The sequence below is a fragment of the Ochotona curzoniae genome, unplaced genomic scaffold (genome assembly GCF_017591425.1).
Source record: "Ochotona curzoniae isolate NIBS_2020 unplaced genomic scaffold, NIBS_Ocur_1.0 contig_2692, whole genome shotgun sequence".
Taxonomy (NCBI): domain Eukaryota; kingdom Metazoa; phylum Chordata; class Mammalia; order Lagomorpha; family Ochotonidae; genus Ochotona; species Ochotona curzoniae.
Genome location: NW_024465556.1, coordinates 386,401 through 409,920, shown reverse-complemented (window position 1 = coordinate 409,920; position 23,520 = coordinate 386,401). Strand labels below are relative to the sequence as shown.

General features: G+C 43.6%; 1 protein-coding gene across 4 annotated transcripts; it reads left to right on the top strand.

Moving 5' to 3' along the window:
• Positions 1-1,564: 1,564 nt before the first annotated feature.
• LOC121153299 (interferon-induced protein with tetratricopeptide repeats 1B-like) lies at positions 1,565-23,041 on the top strand. 4 transcript variants are annotated; one of them, XM_040975737.1, is made up of 3 exons: positions 2,286-2,417; positions 5,534-6,271; positions 21,723-23,041. In XM_040975737.1, the coding sequence occupies exons 1-3, from the start codon at positions 2,407-2,409 to the stop codon at positions 22,405-22,407; spliced, it is 1,434 nt and encodes a 477-aa protein (XP_040831671.1). In that variant the 5' UTR covers positions 2,286-2,406; the 3' UTR covers positions 22,408-23,041. The 4 variants fall into 4 exon arrangements, with proteins under 4 accessions (XP_040831672.1, XP_040831673.1, XP_040831671.1 ...); XM_040975738.1 differs by lacking the exons at positions 2,286-2,417; positions 5,534-6,271 and adding an exon at positions 1,565-1,782 and having other exon boundaries at positions 20,982-23,041; XM_040975739.1 differs by lacking the exons at positions 2,286-2,417; positions 21,723-23,041 and adding an exon at positions 1,590-1,782 and having other exon boundaries at positions 5,534-7,733.
• The last annotated feature ends 479 nt before the right edge of the window (positions 23,042-23,520 follow it).

Below are 23,520 nucleotides of genomic sequence, written 5' to 3'. Positions count from 1 at the left end.
TTGTTTCCTGCTGTGACAGCAATACTCACAGCTACACTCTGCAATGCTCCTGCCTCCAGGCAGCGTCCCCTCTCATCACTCCAGGCTCCTATGAGGATTTCTTAAGGAAGTACATGTGGCTTAAAATGTCCTCTGTGTCTCCTGTCCAGATGGTAGAAACCCAGTTACTTGAGCCATGACCATTGTCTCCTGATTGTGCACTGGCAGGAAACTTAAGTCAGGAGCTATAGCTGGGAATCAAACCCAGGTACTCTGACATGGAACACTGGCATCTTAATTACAAAGCTGAAGGTCTGTCCTATTGGCCCCATCCCCATTAATATGTTACTTCCAGATGTTCCCACGGAAGAGGGACCCACATGGAAGGCCCTGAATGCTTATTTTATGGGTTAGGTCTGGAAATGATGCAATCACATTTGCCCCATTTCCATTCAATTCAGGTGCTTGACCATGAGAAGGCAGACTGGGAAATAGGGTTGAGGTGAAACAGCACATTCAAGTCACAGTGCCGCTTGACAGTATGAGTAAACTCTGAAGAAGCTTGAAATAATCACTAAAAGGAAAATTTTTTTCATGGAAACAATGGTATGACTCACTTTCACCCTGTAGCCCTTGACCCTTTGTACCCTAATCAACTAAGTAAGATTATTAAAAAAAAATAGCAACAATATAAAAAATTTTCTAAAAAAGAAAATTGTTTTCAGATTTTGCCTTTTGTTTCATATTGGTGCATTACCTATTTTATAATCAATATCCAGAAATAAGATTATTCAATAACACCTCATAAGACAAGTGCAAGAAGCCGTTTCCAAATTTTCCATTTCTTCTGTGGGGTACAATTAGTTACTCCAGCTTTGGTCTCAAATTTTTCATTAAATATGAGCATGCTGCTTGACTTGCACTCTGGTAGTTGCTGCTTTGAAAACTAATGAAAGCAGAAGAACATGAGGCCAGCTCCAAAGAATATGAATCAGATGTTATACACACATGATAGCGTATCATAGGCTTCAGTGGCCTCCTTGCAGCCTCTGACTATACACGTGTTCCTCTACTGGCGAACCCGAACATGGTTGAGCAGCAAGCAACAGCAAACTAACCAGCAGGTCTAGAAGTTAGCTGTAGCATTGCAAATGCTGCCAGAGATTGTATACAAGATGAGACTTTACCTACAGAGCAAAATCAAGAAGGAGCCACTTTGAAGAACACAGCCTTGTGGAAGAAGTGCTAACCATTTGCAATTTCATTCTTCCATAAATTGGCAATGGCTTTCTACAGCATGACTCCAGATGTAAACTTGTGACCCTAGTTCAGAGGTGGCTCCTGGAGTTATCTGGCTAGGTGCATGTAGCAGTAACAAATTTACTTGCTGAGTCTGACATTTTCTGTAAAAGCACACATCCCTGTCCACTATGTTGTCTTTCTGCAACATTGAATGTCATGTTGAGACCTGGTTACTCCCTATCTCCAAGGCCACCTTGACTCCAACAATCTGCACATCAAAACTGCTTCCTGCAGACATCCTCTTGGGTGTGAGGGGGCCAAAGCAGAGCATGTGTTTGTTTACAATCGAAGCAGAAGCAGGGTTGCATTCTCACCCTTGTGGAGCTCTGCCAATTTCACTGGGACTTACGAAGAGCATAGAAATCTGTCTGGAGATACCTCCCATATATAAGCCCCAATGGTTGTCTGAGAAACCCTAGAACTCTGGGGACAAACCTTGAAGAAGCAGCCTCCCAGCCTGAATCAAACCTCAAGATAACTGTTGTCTTGCAGCACCATGAGGTAAAGATTTTTTTTTCTGTTGGCCTTATTTCTGTGCACTTATGAATTTAAAATGTTTCCTTAGGGACCAGGGGTTGGGCAGGTCTCCTTCTAAAGGAGAGTTGCATTCACAGTTCTAACACTGACAGGCCTCCTCAATCTGGTAACCCAGGGGATATGAAGGAGGCTCTGTAAGATTATGTGGGTAAGGTTTAGGGAAGCCGCCAGGAAGTGGTACTGGATGATGATGGCGACTAACAGGAGTAGAGTGGCAGGCCTAGGGCATCACTAGACCTTGGAGAGATGGTTAGCTGTAATTCCAGGAGAGAGCCTCATCAAGTGGTCTTTGGTGCTGACAACTTTGGTCAAGCACAGTGCCTTCCTAATGCACTCTAATTTCTGACTGCCAGCAAACAGCACAGCAAGTTAAAAATGAAACAGACCCAAGTGCAAAACCCAAGGAGTCACTCTCTGCAAGCAGACGGCATGGTGAAGGATGGATCTAATTAAGTCTAGACAGGGTGATATAAGAAGGGATATATAGAAGTGTCCATACTCTGCCATTATGGAACTTGCTCATTGGGAGCAGCAGTGGTCTTCAGTGAATGAATGAAATACCCTTCTTGAATTAGAAGAGATTATCAGATGGCATCTAGGTAAGTTTTTAAGTGATGCAACAATAAATATCCCAGGGAACACACACAGACTGTTCAGTGGAGGACAGAGACCTGAACTCAAAGCAGACAGATACGCAATGGTGACCCATCTGGGCAGGAACCTTTAGGTCATTTCAGGCATCCAACAGAGAAACAAGCTATTTTTTTAATCTGATAATTTGATGAAAATCAGGTGGGAAGAAGAAATAATTTTCAAAGATGGCTCTATGGTTTTGTGCTTACCATGCAACGAGACTCTGATAACTATGAAGTTTGCCTTTTCATTGACCCAAGCATTGTTCAAGTGGAATCTGCTGACAAGCAGCATTATCATGACCTGGGAACCTGTCGGATATGCAGAGTCTGAGGCCTTCCCGAGATCTGCCAACTCAGAAACTCCATTGAGGGCCCAGGCATCTTCCAGGCAAAGAGCCTTCCAGGTGATCTAGTTACACATTCAGATTTGAGAGACCACTTAGTAGAGTTGTGACATATTTGTTCCAGGAAACTGCCTTTCTCATCTCCTGACTTGGTTATTACTAGTGGGCAGCAAATATGTTCTGTTCAAGAGCAGTCTGTCTGACATGTTACTATGCTCAATGTTATCATCAATAGGTAACAGGGAGCTTACAGTAAATAGGGAGCCTCCTTTAGGATCTGTTTTATAGAAAACATCAATACTTGTTTCTATTTGTCTAGTTTTTCCATGCTTTTAAGTGACACATAGTATTCATATATATTAATGAGGAATACTACCAAAAGTATAACAAGTTTCACTAATTGACATCTCCATTCCTTAAAATGTTATCATTTCTATATGTTGGAATCCTTTGAAATGCATAATTGTTGTAGACACTCAAGTTACCCTAAGGGCTATCTAACATTAGGACTACTTCTAAAACTATTATCATTTTGAATACCTGACCTGAAAAGAAATTAGTCATGAGAGATTAAAAGAGAATTCACTGTAAGAGTAGACTAGGCTCCCTCATTATTTTATGTTTCCCTAGAGACAATTTGGATATGGAGAGAGTTCCCAACAGCTGGTTCACTTCCAAATGCCTAAATCATCCAGGGCTGAAGCAGGCCAAATCCAGCAACTAGTAACGCAATTTACATCTTCCACATGAATAGCAGACACAGCTCCTGACCCAGCATTCCCTGGGTGGCATTAGCAAGACGCTAGATTTGGGAGGAAAGCTGGGACTCAAACTCATGCACTTTCAACCAGCATCTTAACAACTACTTAAGATGTCTACTGCTGAGTATTGATTTTTAATGTAAAGGGCTCTTAGTCATAAGCTGACCCTAACTATCTGCATCTGTGAGTTGATAGAAAGCAAACCCTCCGTCTCCCGTTGTATTGGTAGCTAGGCTAACTGAGAGGTTTTGCAATGGCCTGTCGCTTATGTTTTTGGAGCTTTGCTCTGAGATGGTTAAAGGAGTCACTGGACTATTCAGACTGAATAAAGGCTGCATCAAAATATCCCTGATCCCAATGTTACAGGCACAGAGAAGTTGGTTGAGTGTTTTTCCATTAGTGCCCACTGATGAAAGTAACTTTAGGAGAAAGGACCCATAGAAATGCTGGACAATGTATAGTGTCAGATCCCTGTCTGCCACATGCACAAAGTCATTAGGTCACCATAGGTACTTGCATTATAACTAAAGATGTTACCAACAGCAGTAGTCAGCATGCTCATTGGGTACCAGGAAGATGTTAGATTCTTAGCATTCATATTTTAGAAAGTAAGAGCATCTCCACGTTGCTGTGTTCTACTCCACAGTCTTTCCAGAGCCATGGTACACAACAGGTAAGAAATTATACCTGTCCTTGGGCCCAGCTTGGTGGCCTAGTGGCTAAAGTCCTCGCCTTGAATGTGCCAGGATCCCATATGGACACTGGTTCTAATCCCAGCAGCACCACTTCCCATCCAGCTCCCTGTTTGTGGCCTGGGAAAGCAGTCGAGGATAGCCTAAAGCCTTGGGACCCTGTACCCGCGTGGGAGACTTGGAGGAAGTTCCTGGTCCTTGGCTTCAGATTGGCACAGCACTGGCCATTGCGCTCACTTGGGGAGTGAATCATCAAACGGAAGATCTTCCTCTCTGTCTCTTCTCCTCTTTGTATATCTGACTTTGTAATAAAAATAAATAAATCTTAAAAAAAATTATACATGTCCGCAAACAACTTCCCCAGAGAGCTAACTTCTTCTGCCAGGCAATCCTTCACGTTGCCCAGGTTCCATACTTAAAGTTCTACAATCCTGGTGAGGGCTATAACCTGGCAAATTTCGCACTTTTCAATGCAGAGCACTCTGGTCTTATTACATTGCTCAGAAAAATAAAACTCTGTTTCTACTCATAACAAATGAACTTGCTGAGGCAGCAGCCAAGGTGCTTGAGATGGGGGTATACATTTAGAAAGAATAAAATGCTTTATTCCTGCACGTACATTCCAGGTATCTAGAGTAAAGTCAGTCTGTGTGGATGATTTCCCCCTGCACAGCCCTCGTGATACTATGGACTCTAATGCGCAAGAATGGAGCAGTTTGAACAAAAGCTCCTCCAGAGTCCCAATTCCTTTAGGGGAGGTGATTTTTCAGTGGGGATTCTTAGGCACAATATTAATTTTACTCATATCTAATCTCCCAACACCACCACCACACACACACACACACACACACACACACACACACACACACATATACAGGATGATTCTCGTACCTGCGGTTTGCTGGTATAAAGGAAGTTTCTCCCTCAGCAGTTGATTACATATGCCTGTCATTAAAAAAAAAAAAACAGACAGCTGTCACCCTCTTTCTCTGCTTTCCCAGGACAATAGCACAGAGCAGGACTTGAGTAAAGCAGCCAAAACATGAATCAGTGTCTGTAGGAGACAGGAGTACTACAGGCCGTAGCTTAACCTGATAGTCTACAACGTACACCCATATTCTGAGGGGTTTTTTTTTTTGTTTGTTTGCTTGTCAACCTCTGCAGAACACAGAGCAAACATAGGAACAGTAGTTAGGAAGTTAGTCTTGGGGTTAATTATGTGAATTGTTGACTTCATTTCCAATAGAATAAATACTCAGAAAAAATTTAATTTCTTCTTTCAGTGAGGAATCCCAAGGAAATCTGATTAAAGACAGACTGATTCAGTTGAGATGTCACTTTACTTGGGAACTGATTATTGAAGACATTGAAGTACCAGAGTTAGAATATCGGATCTTGGAAGAGATTCAATTTCTAGAGACCAGCTATAATGCAGGAATTCACAACCTATTGGCCTATGTGAAACACCTACAAGGCAAGAATGAAGATGCCCTGGAGTGTCTAGAAGAAGGTGAAAATTTGTGCCACAGAGACCAAGCTGAACAACCAGATGTGAGATGCCTGGTGACCTGCGGCAACTATGCCTGGGTCTATTACCACATGGGCAGATGGGAAGACACACAGAATTACCTGGACAAGGTGCAGGAGATTTGCAACAGGTTTGAAGATTCTTCCCGCTATAGAGTGGAGTGTCCTGAGATGGACTGTGTGGAAGGATGGGCCTTGCTGAAGTGTGGAATAAAGCACTATGAACGGGCCAAGGCCTGCTTTCAAAGGGCTCTGGAAGTGGACCCTGAAAACCCTGAATTCAACACTGGCTATGCAATTGTCACCTACCGCCTGGATTACCCACCCAGAAGACTAAGCAATATCAGCGAGGCCTTCTCCCTTCCTCCCCTCAGAAAGGCCATCAGCCTCAACCCACAAGATGGGTACCTGAAAGCTCTCCTTGCTCTGAAGCTGCAGGATGTGGGAAAAGAAGCAGAAGGAGAAGAGCACATTGAAGAAGCTCTGACCCATGGGTCATCACAGACCTACGTGTTCCGGTATGCAGCCAAGTTTTACCGCAGACAGGGTCGTCCAGATGAAGCTCTGATGTATTTAGAAGAGGCCTTGAACGCAACACCCAACTCTGCCTCTCTTCATCACCAGATGGGACTTTGTTACAGGGATCAAATGATCCAAATAAAGAATTCTACCAACAGGCAGCCTCAAGACCAGAGCAGAAGACAGGTGTACAGATTGATTCAATTAGCTATAGACAAATTTAAAACGGCTACAACACTAAAGCCCACGTTTGAGATTGCTTATGTTGACCTCGCTAAAATGTATGCAGAAATAGGCCAGTACGAAGAAGCTGAGGAACTTTTTCAGAAAGCACTAAGCATCAGAAACATCGAGGATCACATCCTGCAAGACATTCATTACTACTATGGCCAATTTCAACAGTATCATAGGAAATCTGAAGACAGAGCAATCACTCAGTATTTAACAGGCTTAAGAATAGAAAAGATGTCCTATGCCAGGGAAAAACTCCTCAAGGCTTTACAGAAAGTGGCAGAAAGATGGGATAGGCAAGAGGTACGAGTTGTGGAAGCCAAAAGCCTCCTTGGGCTCATTCACAAATTGAGAGGAGAGCTGACAGAGGCCCTGCTGTGTTATGAGGAGGCTCTGAGGCTGGCTGCTGACCTCAATGCCATGTTCTGAAATGGGGATCACCACTATCCAATGAAAGCACTCAAAACGACCTATCATGTCGTCTTTCTTAGGGATGCCATCTGAAATACACAACCTGATAGATTCAAATTTCTACTGCCTAACCTACTGCTTGTACCTTACCGCTTTTCCCCATGTGTCTGTGACAAGAGAATCCATTCTTCCATAACACATCATTTTATTCATCTTCAAAGATGCTTAATCATATTCAGGGCCATTGTCATATTCAGGAACAAGAAGATTTATTGTGCTTCTGAATTTGCCTTTGGGTTTCATGAACAGAGTCACTATTCTCCCTAACACAGGAGACTTTTCATGCAGCTAGAGCACTGTCCTGCCATAAGAAATACTAGGCATACAAATGAGCAATAGTAAGAAGAGTTCCAATGGAGAAAGGAGCTCCAGGAATTCACTACAGCATTCCAGCCTGGACTTCCATTTCCCAAGGTCCTACTGAATCCAAAGACTTACAATAAACTCAGCCTTCTATCAGCCCAGCTGCTGGCAATCATAAGGGATCAACATGATGCAAACACCTTGCTGGACTTTTCTTCTTCAGAGCTCAGAATACATAGGACTTGGGAAGCTGAAAATGACACAGCCCATTGCTTGATGCAGCTTTTAAGCATTTGCTGGGTGGTATGAGATATAATGTTTTTAAAAACAACAGGTAAAAAATTTTGAGGCCACCAATTCTTTTATTTTGTTGATGAAACTTTCTAAAAATGTTGTTTGAGGAGTGTTAATAAATTTCACTGGAAAAGCTTATGAAATGCACATGCTTTTAAAACATTTCCACACAAAAATAGTCTTCAACTCCCTTTTAAAAAAAAAGTTCATGTAAGTCTGAGCAGCAGCACGAGTGTCAGTCTCCCAGCCATGTCACTGTGGCAGGGGGTTCTCGTGCCAGCCCAGGCTTACTGCTGTTGCTCCTAGCTTCCCATCCACCATTGCTAGGCAGGGGCATGCTCCGGGAATTGTCCAAGCCCAAGGTCTGAGAATTTCCTCCATCCACAGTGAACATGCTGGGTACGGATCTCAGACAGCTTGGGCATGCCCAGGACCATGGCTCCACCTGCCATTGCTATGCTAGTGAATGGAGTCCAGATAATTCTGAGCAGTGGCACAGGTGTCTGGATATTCTAGCCACATGTGGGTGGGGAGTACCTGTGCCAACCCAGGCTAACTGCTGGGAATCCTAGCTCCCCATATACCACTACTAGGTGGGCAGGGTGGAGGGTTCTAGGCTTGTGGGCTCTGCCTGCTGGCTGCCTGGTGGCAAGCTTTGGAGTTCTGGGGTCTTGGGGGTATGGAATTACTGCCTAAGCACATCCCATGGATAAGGCCACTGTGCTTATAGGTGAGGAACGAATCCTGAGGGACACCCAATGACAGGGCAACTGTACTTGCAGGTAAGTGGGGGGAACTGAGACCTGGTGGTTCGGAAGCGAGAGACCTAAAGATCTTTGTGGGTCTGACTGAAGCACCAGCCCACATGGCAGTCCTGGGTTGGGCTTGTTAACTTGGAACATGGCTGACCAGCACATGTCAGTATGCATGCAAGCTATGGCTTAGAGCCGGTCTGACTGGGCTAGACCCCAGTACCTGACAGTGAGTGTCAGATCAGGAGATGGGACACATTAGACTGGGCCATGATACCAACCAGCATACAAGAGAACCAGATACAGGGTTGGATTCTGTGGGTTAGATTCTGTGCCCAACCCTATGGAATTACAAGTCCTACTGGTTAGCTTGAGAGTTGGGATAGAGATGGGCTGAGCTAGCTGTAACCATGTAACTTACCAATGTTCACTGCTACTGGGGCTGGGAACAAGCAGGGCAGGTCCAGGCTGCAGCACTCACATGAGCACCCTAAAACAGGGTGTGGGGCAGGCCGGGCTGCATCAGTTCATACAAAGGTTGGGAGAGATGGGACAGGCCAGGCTGGGCAAACACCTACTGGCATGTGTGAGATGTTGGTCCTGGAGTGTCCCAAGCAGGGAAAGCTGGGAAACTCCCCCAATAGATCATGGCTCCCACTGATGAGCATGTGGTCCAGGCCTGGGTGTTGGGCAGGCTGGGCAGAGTAGCTCCATCTGTCGGCAAGTGTGTAAGTTGGTTTTGGAAGGAGGCTAGGTCGGGATAGGCTGCACACCTATTGGCTTGCATGAGCCAGGGATGAGAGCAGATTGAGCAGGGCCAGGTGCCAGCACCTGCCAGCAAAAGTTGGAACTGGGTTCAGGGCAGGCTGCAGCATCCCAAGGCAAAGGCCAAGATAGGGGAGGGGTTATGCCAAGTTGGTCAGAGCAACCACTGGCATATACAAGATCTGTGGCTGGGATCAGCCCGAGTTGGGGAGCAAATGGGATACCCTGGCTGGGTTGTGAGTCCCACTGTTGAGCTTGGGGGCCAGTGGGGGTTATGGTCTGGTCTGGACATGGATGCAGTCTCCCTTGGCATGGATGTGGACTGGGTCTGGAGTACACTAGACTAGGCTAGACTCCAGCACCTTTGGAACTTGTGAGAAAAAGGATGGGCTTGGCTAAATCTCTGTCCCAACTGAGCCATGTGTGAGCTGTGTCTGGGGATTGAACAGGCTTGGCTGTTCAACTGGAATGGGTGAGGGCTGGTCAGGAAAAGCCACTGATCCAGCTGAGACAGGAGGTGAACTAAGTAGGGCTGGGCCATGGACCCACCAGTGTGTGTGAGATCTGGTATTAGGAGAGGTTCTGATGGAGGAGCTTGGCAACTCATATGTTGGGACACAAGGCTTGCAGGTAAGAGCAAGTACCAAGAAAGGGATCAGCCCAGACCAGGCCAGGTTATGATACCCACGGGCTTACCTTTGACTCAGGTTTAGGGCAAGCCTGCTGAATCAGTTCATATCACCCACTGGTGAATCTGAGAGCCTGAACAGGGTGTGGGTTATGCCATGGAAGGACTCAATACCAGCCAGTTCACACTAGGGCCAGGACTGGGGGCTGGCTGGGTTGGCTAGGCTGTAGTCCTCAACAGTGTGAGCTGGAACTGGGAGCAGGCCAGGCCAACCCACTGCCCCCACTGGCAAATGCTGAGGTGAGGCAGGCCATGCCAGAATGGGCTTCAGCACCCAACCAGCACACATGAAACCAGAGGGAGAGTGTACAATCCTGGCAGGGAGGGCTGCAGGGAGCTCCCCTGCTAGGCTGCTATTCCCACCTGTGAGAGTGAGAGCTGAGATTGGGGGCTGACTAGTTTGGGCAGGGCCACAACACCTATTGGCATTCATGAAAGTAGAGCAAGGGCAAAAGACAGAAACTCAATCCAGGTATTCCAAACAGGGGATAGAGATTCAAGCACTTGGACCACCAACTGCTTCCTCCCAGAGTATGCACTGACAGCTGGAACTGGGAATGAAGCCTGGACTCAAATCTAGGAAAATCAATATGGGAAGAGGGGATTTAAAGCATTACCTCGACTATTTGTCAAATGCCTGCCCACAAAACTGCTTAAATTTAACCAGAGCAAACCATTTTTTAAAAGAGTCTTGGGCTCACCTGGGCTCTTTGAATTCCTTACCTATAACTGCTGCACAGCTACTTGCATGGGGAGGAGATGAAAAGAGGTTGGGCTTTGTATTTGTTTTTGGCACCACATAAATGTTTACCTGACTCTAACATCAAATTCACACTTAAAAAAACCTACCCCTATATGCACCCATTGAAGTGTTGGCATTTTTATGCAGCACAAAATGAACTTACGGATGTATTTTAAAAAACCTGAATGACTAAATAGATGTAGCAAAATGTAAATTATGAAATATGGATACATAAGTATTCCTTCTAAAATTCTCTCATATTTCCTCTCAAATAATATACTTCAGAAAATGTGTGAATACACATGAAACATAACAGTAAATGGGAAGTAAAACAAACTGGATCAAATGATACAAAACATAACTGGGATTGAGATCGAAGTCATGTAGAGAGGACGAATTCCACATAATTCCTGAATACACTATAATTGGATTCTACATCTTTTATAGGCAACATCACAAAGAAGTAACAGGGGAAACATTCTTAAATTGTACTCAGCATTCATCCAGAAGCTGTCTTATTGGTTTCATTATTCTGAGACTGTTGTGGTATAGGCTAGCAGATGTCACATTAATAAAAAAGTGGAAGGTTACGTACAGAAGTTCAGTTTGGGAGGAACAATACACAAATCTAAGTTCAACATCCCATGTGATTCATGCCGACCTGCATTAGTACAAAACCAGTGCGCACAAGTAAATGGCTTCACTCAGGCTACCGTTTCATTAAAGAGGAGACCATCCTGTACTTGTCCCCTCCAAACTTGACTGCTTTTAACTCTGATTATTAACCGTGAATACCCTAATAATTTCCCCAGCACACTCTGATTTGAGGCTAATGCCTGAGAAGATAGAAATGACAGAACGTGGAAAGCAGCATCACCTGTGGGTTGACCAATTTGTCAACGGTTCAGTCCTCACTAGATATTATTTCATGTGGCCTATGACAAGGTGATAATGGACTGAGACTACACATGATGGCCTGAGAAAGGAGAAGGAAATCTTGTATGGTACATATTTCTTAATAAACTGTGAATGGAAAGCAGAGAAATTTCAGCAGAAATAACTAAGTCTCCTCCAATTGGAACCAATTCTCCCTCTTTCTTTCTCTCTCTCTTTCACACACAAATGCATACACATCTTATGCCCAGAAGCCACTCCCTAGTGGCTTCATACAGAAGTTTTGCCATTTCTGCAAACCCTGGCATCCATATTCTACACGAGTGGGGTGGTAGGTCTTGGAATTTTTGAAACTGTCCCCTTTCTGGCATTGGATAGCCACCTTTGGCCTCCCTCTAATACATATCCCAGATAATTTACCTTAGGTTTGCAGATTTATGCCTTCTTTGCAGTGGCCCAATATCCCAGGTCACCCAGGGTCTGAAGAAGATCTTGCATCCTGCTCAGGCAAGTCTTGTAGTCCTGGGCAGCTGCTAGAAGGTCATCAACATACTACAAAAGTGTTACCTGTGGGTGCATTGCATGAAACTCACCCAGTTCTTCATGAAGGGCCTCATCAAAGATTGTAGGCCAATTTTTGAAATCCTGGGGCAGTTGAGTCCAGGTTAATTGTCCACTAATGCCTTTTTGGTAATCAGTCCACTTGAAGGCAAACAATTCTTGGCTCTTTGGGGCTAGGGAAAGGCTGAAGAAAGCATCTTTTAAATCCACAACAGTATACCAATGGTGATCAGGGCACAGACAACTAAGCAAAGTATAGGGGCTGGGAACAGTGGAATGTATGTCCATCACCTGTCTGTTGACTTCCCGGAGATCATGGATGGGCCTGTAATCAGTCAAGCAAGGCTTTTGGACTGGCAGCAAGAGGGTATTCCAGGTAGACTGGCAAGACGCCTCAGAATTCTGAGGCTTAGCAGCTGTCTCATGTGGGGAATTATTCCTGTCTGGGCCTTCATAGACCTGGGGTATTGGTGAACCTGCACTGGATCAGCTCCTTGTTTTAGATCCACAAGGACTGACTGGACAAACTCATAGTTATTCATCTACCTCTGTGGCTAGATGAATATTGTTTTCATCAACTACTGGCTTCTCCAGCCTTAGAGGCAGGTGACTGGCTATGAGCTTGTCCATGTGTATGGGCATAGACTGGGGACATGGGACTGGCAAAACATCGCATGCCAGTCCAAATGTTCGTTGACCACCAGCATGGTCTTTGGCTGTGTCTCTGGGGGTAGAAATGATTTTATCCAGGCAGGCAGGTTCTTTACTAAGTATTCCCAGACAACTATGCAGGGTGCCTGATCTGGATGTCCTGTACGTGGACGAAGAACAACATCCTTGACAGCGCGTATAGTAGGCAAACCAAATGTGTTAAAATTACCTGGTAGGAGAGAAAGGCAGAACAATGCAAGGTTTTTATTACAGTTTAAGGGGGGTTCTAACTCAGCATACTGGTAATTGGTTAACATCTCAAAAAGGAAAATTTGCTTCGTTACCAACCAATAGAAGAATGCCAATAAGTTTCATCACAAGAACTTGGGAAATATCCTGTTATCGTCCTATTCTATAGGTTAGTGGTTAACTTGCTATCTACTTGTGACACTTCCTACAAGACCAGAAACAAAACTTAACTACTAAGGTGGCATCTGTAGCTGAAATGACAAAATTTATGCTAAGGCTCTTTATGCTAGGGCTCTTCAACACACCAGAGCAAGCTAGAATTTTTACCCATGAGGTTTTGTGGCTCTAGAACAGACTGGGAAGTTCATAATCCACTGTAAAGTTCATTATCTCCTGTGTTCATGGGGATACAAGACACAAAGTCAAAAATGTCCTGAACTTTGGCCTCCAAGAAAGGGTGTGAAATCCCATGAAGCCCAAAATACTCTGTGAGAAGATTTCGGACAGGCAGAAGACATCAAGAACCATCAAGGTCCCATCTGGAGACCACCTTCCTTGTGCCGGGACTGCGTGCCCATTGCTAGACCTGTGTGGACTGGGGATGTACCATGTTCAAAGAGTTGGGTGGATCTACTGTCTGCAGTGAGGATTGAGATCCATGGTTAGTTTAGTCAAGATTTCTAGGTCATCATTTGAGGAATCTTGGGATAGCAAGTCACAACAACTTGCCTTGACAACCCAGAAACCACCGCAGTGATAGTATGTGGCAGGCCCAAGACCCACCCACTAGCCAAACAGTTTCTTAAAGGAACGCCAACATAGTACAGGCAGACCAGAGACTGGGATAATCCAGGCTAACTACTACCAAACCTCCACTTCATTATATGAATATGTAAGACATTAGCATAGTAAAAATCACCCCCTCTCAGGTCTGGTGCAATAGCTAAGTCCTTGTGTTGCAAACTCCAGGATCTCATATGATCTCTGGTTCATATCCTGGCTGTTTCACTTCCCACCCAACTCCGTGGCCCGGGAAGGCAGTAGAGGATTGAACCTCCACCTGCATGGGGCACCCAGAATAAGCTCCTGGTTTCAGAATAGTTCAGTTCCAGCTATTGCAGCCAACAGGGAGTGAACCAGTACAATTCCATATTGGGGCTAGTTGGGGAAGAAACCAGAGGATGGAAGATCTTTGTTCTATATCTCTCTTTCTGTAGATCAAACTTGCCAAAGAAAATAAATCTGAAAAAAAAATCACCCCCTGTCATGTTTTCATAGCTTACAATTGCAAAGGAAACCTGCAGAATTAACTCAAGAGGCATAGAAAAGAGGTGGATTCCTGGTTCCTGGGAATCACAGTCCCTTTTACAGAATACACACAAACATTCAGCCCAAGTATTACCAGACATTTTCCAAGTCCAAGAAGGAAGCACTGAAATAACCCACGGGGGAAGCCCTGATCAGAGAGTGACCTGCTCTTTGCTGCTTTCATTTTTTGTTTTAACAAAATTCTCTTGCTTTTACTTTACTGGCTCATGACTCATTTCCACTTTCCTCTGAAGCTAAAAACCAATCTTAAATAGGAGGTGGTCCCCACAAGACTACCAGGGACCCTGTACATGCTGCTGTTCCGCAGTGAAACGAAATTCACAAAGGGGAAGTAGCTTCTCACGTGGGCCTGTCACTAGCAGGGTAATTTCTGCACTCCTGGCACTGGACATGTAAAGTACTGAAAGTACTCAGCTCTGTGATATTTTTTTTTCTGAATATGCATTTACTGATCTGCTTAGTCATAGCACAGACAGGATAATCTCACTGACACTGGCATTCAATGTGCATGTGACAGGAGCAACACCTGCAGGTGCAGCTTCCTGGGGCAGCACATCTGAACATCTCCTCCCAATAAGGGGCTACCTGTGATTAAATCACTATCCTCAAGGTAAGCCTGCTGTCAGAACCTGCTGGCTGGAGATTCATCACTCTGCTCCATTTCCTGACGGTGGCTAGCTCAAAGCAACCAGGAGGGAGAGGCTAAACGTGGGCAGACACTAGCAATAAGAAACAAATCTCTGCCCAGGAGCCCAATCTCTCACAGGTCTATTCTCCCAAACCGATTATAACACACAAGGCCACAGGTGCAGGTTGGACAAGGCCAATGCAGGTTAGCATGTCACCAGAGGACTTGGCACGGCTATGGCTATCATGGCAGAGCCACAGCAATTATTTCTGGGGATTCCAAGCAACTTGCATAGCAACAAGAGACTCTGTTCCTTAAGAATATGAAATAAATGATCATTAGGGCGTAACAATAAAGTACTTTGCTTAAGTTTCTCTTTCCAAGAACAGGGAAGTTGTTAGTTTCAGTTTCATTTATCACTTTGAGTTTCTCATTACCAGTAACAATGACACACACACATTGCAACATTTGCTGCCAATCGCCACCCTCTACTGTCCTGCCTGGGGTATTTAGTCTCTGGAAATCCACAAGCAGGCTGGACACATCAACAAGGACCAGGTCCAGCACCAGCACACCTGCAGCAGCTCTGCTCCCTTCACAGCCACCATGAGGTAAGGAGCTCTCAGCTTCTCCTCAGGGGATCTGTAGATTTTGAGAAAATGTTGGCAGGACTATTGCAACATGTTTGATCTCAACTAGGTCAAGTTTATTAATGATGCATAGTACTTGTTTATGGTTCTAATATGTTTGATTTTGAATAAGTAGTGTGTGTGTGTGTGTGTGTATGTACGTGTGGTGTGCACATTCATAAAACACAGAAACAACTTAATTCATGTAGGCATGTTTATTTTGTTAGCTTTGACCTAAGGAAGCTTACCTTGTAATGTAAAATCTTCAGCAAGAGAAATGGGATTATTGCAGGAAGGGAAAACACAGCCCCAATCTCAGATTCTGTTCTAACAAATGGACTTTGTCCTATCTGTGAAGGGCTGGGCAACTCCTGCAGACATTGCTTACTGCTAGTAAACAATGGGAAAACCCAGGACCCCAAAGGCAGTGTCCCCCACAGTCATGTCCTGAGGCCTCTGTCCTGGGGGAAACACTGTGAGGATGTGGCAGGAGAAGCTCAAGGCCCTTTCCCATAGGCTTTAGCTCTCACTTTCTGGCCAGAGGGGCTCCTGTGACAGACTGACTCTGTTTTAATTTTCTGTTTAATCTTTTTGTTATTAAAGAGAACAGACATTGTGCATTCCATAGGAACAGTTTCAAGAAGATACTGTGCTTCCCTACTTCTTGAATCCTTCACCCTTCCTCCCCTTCATCATCAGTTTTTGAAAAGATGTAATTTTAACTTACTCTATATTCATAGGCTTAATCCACCACTAATCACAATAGTTATAAGAATTAGGAAGAACATAGCTCCATAAAACTATAAACAAGGGCTAAAAATGACCTATCACAAAATGTCCATTTCATTCCTAAATTTTGTGTTCTGTATTAGCTGCCACAAATGAGAAAAACTGCATGTTATTTGTCTTTTTGAGTCTGGCTTATTTCATGAAGCATAATGTTTTCTAGTTGTATCCATGGTCTTGCATAAGGCAGGATTTAATTTTTCTCTGGTGATGAAGTTCTCCATACTGTGAATTTAGACTAGCAGATACTACATCCCTGAGGAACTCAGGCCATCCATAGATAATATCCCCCTTGCCATGAATCTTGTTGGGTTTCTGTGCTTGGCAATATGTACATACGCTTTCCCCTAACGAGCTGCTATGTGGACATTTCTATATGATCCCAACTAAATCTTGATCACTAGAACTTATACGATTAGCTTCATTTCCTGTTCACTCTTCCTTTAGACTACCAATTAGCTTTCATGTTATAATGATACTTCACATTTCTTTCAAAATGTACAGGGAAAAATAACTGCAAATCATAGTTCTGGCATGTATAGATTTAAAAATTCATACCTCCTTGCATTCTTCCTCTATGTGCTTCAGTGGGCAAAACTTGAAGTGGCAAAAAGTTCCAGGAAATGCTAAACATAGTTCTATGATCAATCCTTATCCATAAACAGGGCTGTCACTGATAGCTCAAAGATTAGCCAAAACATGTTTTTAAAGCAGCTATTATCAGCTAAATGGTTAATAAGTGGCAGTCTGACTTCTTAAAATACTATGCACATTAATACATTTAGTCCTCAAGAGAGATCCGTGAAGTAGCTTCTTATACTCTCATTTAACAATAAAAAAAAATCTGAGATGCTGAGATCAAAGAGCAAGGTGGTAGAACTGATACATGAATAAGAGTTTCTGAATTTAATAATGATTCATTAAAACCTTAAAATAATGTTTCTCAAAGCATATTCTTGGGGTCAAGAGATAATTTCAGATGAGATACTAATTCAGTTAAATGTTGTCTTGTATTTATATCAACACATACCAGGAATATAAACATATATATATATATATATATCTCAAATATTGTGTAAACGACACATTACATATGAGAACATATTTATTATACATACAAAATTTATAAATGGTTGAGTGTAACAGCATGAATTTTTACTGTAGTAAATACAGAAAAGCTGAAATTTATTGCTGCAAACATTTTAAGCTACATAACGCAGTACTTGTTAGCACATTCATGATGTTTATGACCATTGCCAAGTTCAAGGGCATTTTTACCATCAGAAAGACAAAATTTAATACCCATTGCCATTCCTCATTTAACCCTTTCTCAGGGCACCATAAACAAGTAATCTACTTTCTGTCTCAATGAATTTGTTTCAGATGAATAGAGGCATGTACTATGTGGCTGCACCAAATTCTTACTATTTGATCTTGACTCAGAGACCCCTTCAATGTGAGCTAGACTTGCTCATTTCACAAGCAGAGCTGTCTCAGCCTCGACATTACTTACAGCTCTCAGAATGCTCCCACTTCCTCAGTGTGCTTGTCACCTCAGTGCTCAGTCATCCCTGATAACCTGCTCTCTATGGACAGTTAAACACAGTATCTCCCTGCCTCACCTGAAGGACTGCCCCAGAGCTGGCATGCTCGGGGAACCCTGAGTGACAGCATGACGCCGTGGAACCCACAGCCATTTGCTCTAAAGTCACTGACCTCATGACTGGAAGACTACAGGAGACCCTCCTGCATAACACTGTGCACTCCAACAACGCTCTGGAACCAGCAGTGCATCTGTCTTTCAGCCACCCTGTGGTAGAATGTGCATGTCCTCAATGGTTTCGCTATTCCAATTGACCTACCAATAGTGGTTGCACTATTCTCTGTGGTTTCTGTAAATCATCAGCTGCTTCTGCTTGTTTGTGTGTTTCTTTGTGTTGTATTTTCTGAATCTCACCTGAACCTAACTTCCTTTCAGGTCTAGGCTATCCCAGGAAGGGTGTACCCTGACAGGAATAGACTGAACAACGTCAAACAGGGGCTACAATGGTGTCTGCAAGCCTAAAGCAGGGTCCCATGAGAGGGACAATTTATCATGGGTCAGATATTAAGGCATGAGGCCACCCACCTGCATAAAGAGGTACCCCAGGAAAATTAGGTATAAATTTGCACACCAAATCACCTTGAGCAGGGCAAAACTTCCAGCAGGAATGGTCTTTGTAATTTCTCTCATGATAGGTATCTGGAGATCAAACTGGAGAAAATAAAACAAAAAGGCCTCTGGTTGACTTCTCTTTAGTATGTTGATCAGTTGGTTAAATCATGGACATGGAGGGCGTGTGTGTGTGTGTGTGTGTGTGTGTGTGTGTGCGCGCGCACGCACGCGCGTGCTTGCTTGTGTGTTCAGGGCTACAAAGCTGCTGGCTAACTACTCTGTATATAGTGTGTATCCTCTCCCTTTAGAATCTTCTCTTCTTCTAAGGGAAGGACCAGATGTGTGTCCCACTACTCTTCCTGGACTGGGAGACTATTGTTCCCTGCTTTATAGCAGAGCAGTGGCGTCCTTGCTGCTGAATGACCACGTTCCCTGCTATGCGAGAACGGAGGCCTTACTGGGATTCTGGTAGATCTAGGGAAAGGCCACTCATATGGGCTCCATTCTGGTGATTAGATAGAGTGTGAAGACAAAATGACTTTGTAACCCTGGGTGATGGGACAACTGGCTAACCACATGGGAACACCCAAACTGAGTCCCTACCTGTATTCCAGAGTTTATTTACAGGCTCTGTATTCTATTCCATTGGTCTATAGGGTCTGTCTGGATACCAAGATCAAAATGTTGATTGCTGTAGCTTTGCAGAATGTCTTAAAAGTATGAAGTTTGAGGCATCCAAGCTGATTTTGCTATTCGGGATCTCACAAATATGAATTAGAGAAAGATTATATCAAGGTGTTTTTAAAAATATGTTTATCAAAATAATTGTAGAATCACAAAAGGAGCAAAGGTAATTTTATGTAATTCTGAAAAAAAATTATGGGGTTTTGATAGCAGATGATTTAAATCTGTAGATTGCTGTGAATATTAACATCTTAATATTAATTCTGTTAATCCTTGATCACAGGATTTTTCAATATGTGTCTTCCTTTAAATCTTTCAACAAATGTTTTGTATTTTTCAGCATACAAATCTTCTGCTTCTTTGGTTAAGTTTATTCCTGAGTATTTTATTCTTTTTTATAGTATATGTGATTTTCTCCCTTAATTTTCCTTTCAAATTTTTTATTGCTAGTGTCCAGAAACAGTGACTTTTTTTTCCAGGTTAATTTTATATCCTGAAATGTTGCTGAATGTTTAGATTAGTTCAACAAAAATCAAATTTTTCTCTCTATATATATACATACACACACACACATATATATATATATATATAGAATAGAAGCCATTGAAGTAGGCATTCTTACTTATGTTCCTAATTGTAGAGGATAAGGTTTAGTCTTCTGTCATCAAATGTGATGGTGGCTGTTAGTTTTGCATGCGCGGCCTTTATCATGTGGCAGTTATTTCCTTCAGTTTGTCTTCTGAGTGTTGGGAAAGAATGTTAAATTTTGTCACATGCTTCCTCTGCGTTGCAGGATTCATGATTTTCTCCTAATATTCCGTGAATTTGATCTGTGACATTAATTGCTATTTACATACTATACATAACATTCTCCATTTATGGGACAATGTTTCAGACAAAAAACAAAGTCACAGAACAGCACACACACGCACTCACATGTGCTGTTACACTAATGTCAACTTCCTACATAGCTACTGGATGATAATTGTATAAATCAAAGGGAGAAACTGAGTGAAGGAGACACTGGATCTCTGCCCTACATTTGCCCTTTTCTGTAAATCTACAGTTATTTTGATTTAAAAAATTAAAAAAAAAAACCTTAGTATATTCTCTTTTTGTTTAACTGAATTTGGTCCCTTATATGGAATTAAACTAAAATCAGTGTTTCCTAAATATCTATATTTCTAACCAGTCTTGATTCAATTATACTAACGGTAAAATAGGAAACTTTCATATACCATATATTCTAAGAATTTCAGAAAAAATAGTCATATTAATCCTCCTCAAGCCCAGGATGAGATGTTTTATTGTTATTCTCATTTGCAAAAATGACACTGAGAGCCGGGCACATTGGCTCACTGGCTAAATACTCACAATGCAACCGCAAGAATCCCATTTGGGTGCCAGCTTGTGCCTCAGTTGCTCCACTTCACATCCGGCTCCCTGCTTGTGATCTGGGAATGCAGAAGAGGATGACCCAAAGCCTTGGGACCCTGCGCCCATGTTGGGCACCTGGGGGAGGTTCCTGGCTCCTGGCTTTGGATCAGTTTAGCTTCAGGCATTGTGGCCGCTTAGAGAATGAACCAATAGACAGAAAAGCTTTCTGCCTGTGAATCTGACTTTCCAACAAAAGTAACTAAATATTCAAAAAATATTGTTGTTTGGCTAGCAGGAAGTTGAGCCAGCAGACAGACAACTGTATGATATTCACAGTTATAGGTATCTTAAAAATATAGGCATTATAAAGGAAATCTAAGTGGGAGACTATCAATAGATGTTCAAATTATACTATAAATAGATGCCTGAAGTATCTTATCTGTCTTCTTGCTGTTGCTTCCTCTTCACTGAACAAATTCTGCTCTTGTCTTCATAGTAAGTGTGCAGATGAACATCAGATCCAGGAAAAGCTGGGGCAACTGAGATGTCACTTCACGTGGCAGCTGTTAATTGAAGACGCTGAGGTGCCTGACTTAGAAGAGAGGATCTCAGAAGAGATTCAATTTCTAGAGACCAGTTACAATGTGGGAATTCACAATCTATTGGCCTATGTGAAACATCTACAAGGCAAGAATGAAGATGCCCTGGAGTGCCTGGAAGAAGGTGAAAATTTGTACCAGAGAGACCAAGCTGATGAACCAGATGTGAGATGCCTGGTGACCTGGGGCAACTATGCCTGGGTCTATTACCACATGGGCAGATGGGAAGACACACAGAAGTACCTGGACAAGGTGCAGGAGATTTGCAACAGGTTTGAAGATTCTTCCCGCTATAGAGTGGAGTGTCCTGAGATGGACTGTGTGGAAGGATGGGCCTTGCTGAAGTGTGGAGGAAAGCACTATGAACGGGCCAAGGCCTGCTTTCAAAAGGCTCTGGAAGTGGACCCTGAAAACCCTGAATTCAACACTGGCTATGCAATTGCCGCCTGCCACCTGAATTCTTCATCCAAAAGACTAAGCAATATCAGTGAGGCCTTCTCCCTTCTTCCTCCCCTCAGAAAGGCCATCAGCCTCAACCCACAAGATGGGTACCTGAAAGCTCTCCTTGCTCTGAAGCTGCAGGATGTGGGAGAGGAAGCAGAAGGACAAATGCACCTTGAAGAAGCTCTGAGCCAGGGGTCCTCACAGGCCTACGTGTTCCGGTATGCAGCCAAGTTTTACCGCAGACAGGGTCATCCAGATAAAGCTCTGAGGTATATAGAAGAGGCCTTGAACGCAACACCCAACTCTGCCTCTCTTCATCACCAGATGGGACTTTGTTACAGGGGTCAAATGATCCAAATAAAGAATTCTACCAACAGGCAGCCTCAAGACCAGAGCAGAGGAGATGTGGACAGATTGATTCAATTAGCTATAGACAAATTTAAAACGGCTACAACACTAAAGCCCACGTTTGAAATGGCTTATGTTGACCGCGCTGAAATGTATGCAGAAATAGGCCAGTACGAAGAGGCTGAGGAACTTTTTCAGGAAGCACTAAGCATCAGAAACATCGAGGATCACATCCTGCAAGACATTCATTACCACTATGGCCAATTCCAACAGTATCATAGGAAATCTGAAGACAAAGCAATCACTCAGTATTTAACAGGCTTAAGAATAGAAAAGATGTCCGATGCCAGGGAAAAACTCCTCAAGGCTTTACAGAAAGTGGCAGAAAAATGGGATAGGCAAGAGGTACGAGTTGTGGAAGCCAAAAGCCTCCTTGGGCTCATTCACAAATTGAGAGGAGAGCTGACACAGGCCCTGCTGTGTTATGAGGAGGCTCTGAGGCTGGCTGCTGACCTCAATGCCATGTTCTGAAATGGGGATCACCACTTTCTAATTAATGTATTCCCAATTAATCATAAAGTAATTTTTCCTAATCTCTGCTATCTGAAGTATAGAACTGAGATGGCCATTTGGTGTAGCACTTGACATGGTGTGGGAGATTTCCACTAGATCTCTGATTGCTTGACCTATTGGGAGGTCATAGGCACACAGCGCAACATGTCCCTGGAGGAATCCCCAACTATTGTTTTGACTAACAAAGACCTCATCCTAGTCTGTTCATTGGCTATACAGGTGAGAGCGGTAGATTGCACCCCAGTCTCTCTTCTCTGTCCTTGGATGAGCTATGCTGGGATTTCCCTGACAAGCATATCTTGAGAAGTAGCTGTGTTCCCATGTTGCCTAATAGCCACATGTGGTGTGTGTGACCTTCAGCTGACCTACAGCCACACATGGTGAACTTGACCTGTGGCATATGTCTGCCAGCCATGCATGCTGTATGTGACCTGTTATGAGACTGGAGAGTCCAGAGAAATAGGCATGACTTCTAGCCAATCACAGTGCCATTGTTGTGTGGGAGGACTGTCAGGAGACTACCTTGTGCCTTCCTCCTTTCTTAGTCTATACAAGTTTGTGCTTGCATTACAATAAACAGTATGTTCAATCAGACTGTCTCCAGTGGTTTTTCCTGCTGAAGAACATGGCTGTCTCACCCCCTCAGTGGTCGCAGGGGCCTGATGGTCAATAACTCCTGAGAACATGACACTTAGCCAGACTGCATTCTTCAGCAGGTGCTGTGCTGAAATCCCAGCTGCATTCCCAATGCCAGCTTCTCGCTATGTCACAGCCTCAGGGCCAGAGCTGACTGCAAAAGCTTGTGTTTCTGCCATTCCTATGAGAGACTTGATCTGAAGTCCTGGTTTCTGGGCCAGAACTGGATGTTACAGGCATTTGAGCATGAAACGGGGGTGTTCATCTGTCTGCCTGCCTCTTCTCTTCTACCTCCCTCTCCCCGGAATAAATAAGTAAATACATGTTTTGGGGCATTTTTTCTGTTGCCCTTTCTTTACCCTCACTCTACGTGCCTCTGATGGAGGCATCTATTCTTCTACATAGCACCCTTCCATTCTTTGGCCAAGAGGGTTA

Bases quoted from the DNA above. Each gene is read 5' to 3' on its own strand.
- LOC121153299 (XM_040975737.1), top strand. The intron at 6,272-21,722 runs GTCATCACAGAC...TCTGAGCCAGGG, and splicing joins GAAGAAGCTCTGACCCATGG to GTCCTCACAGGCCTACGTGT.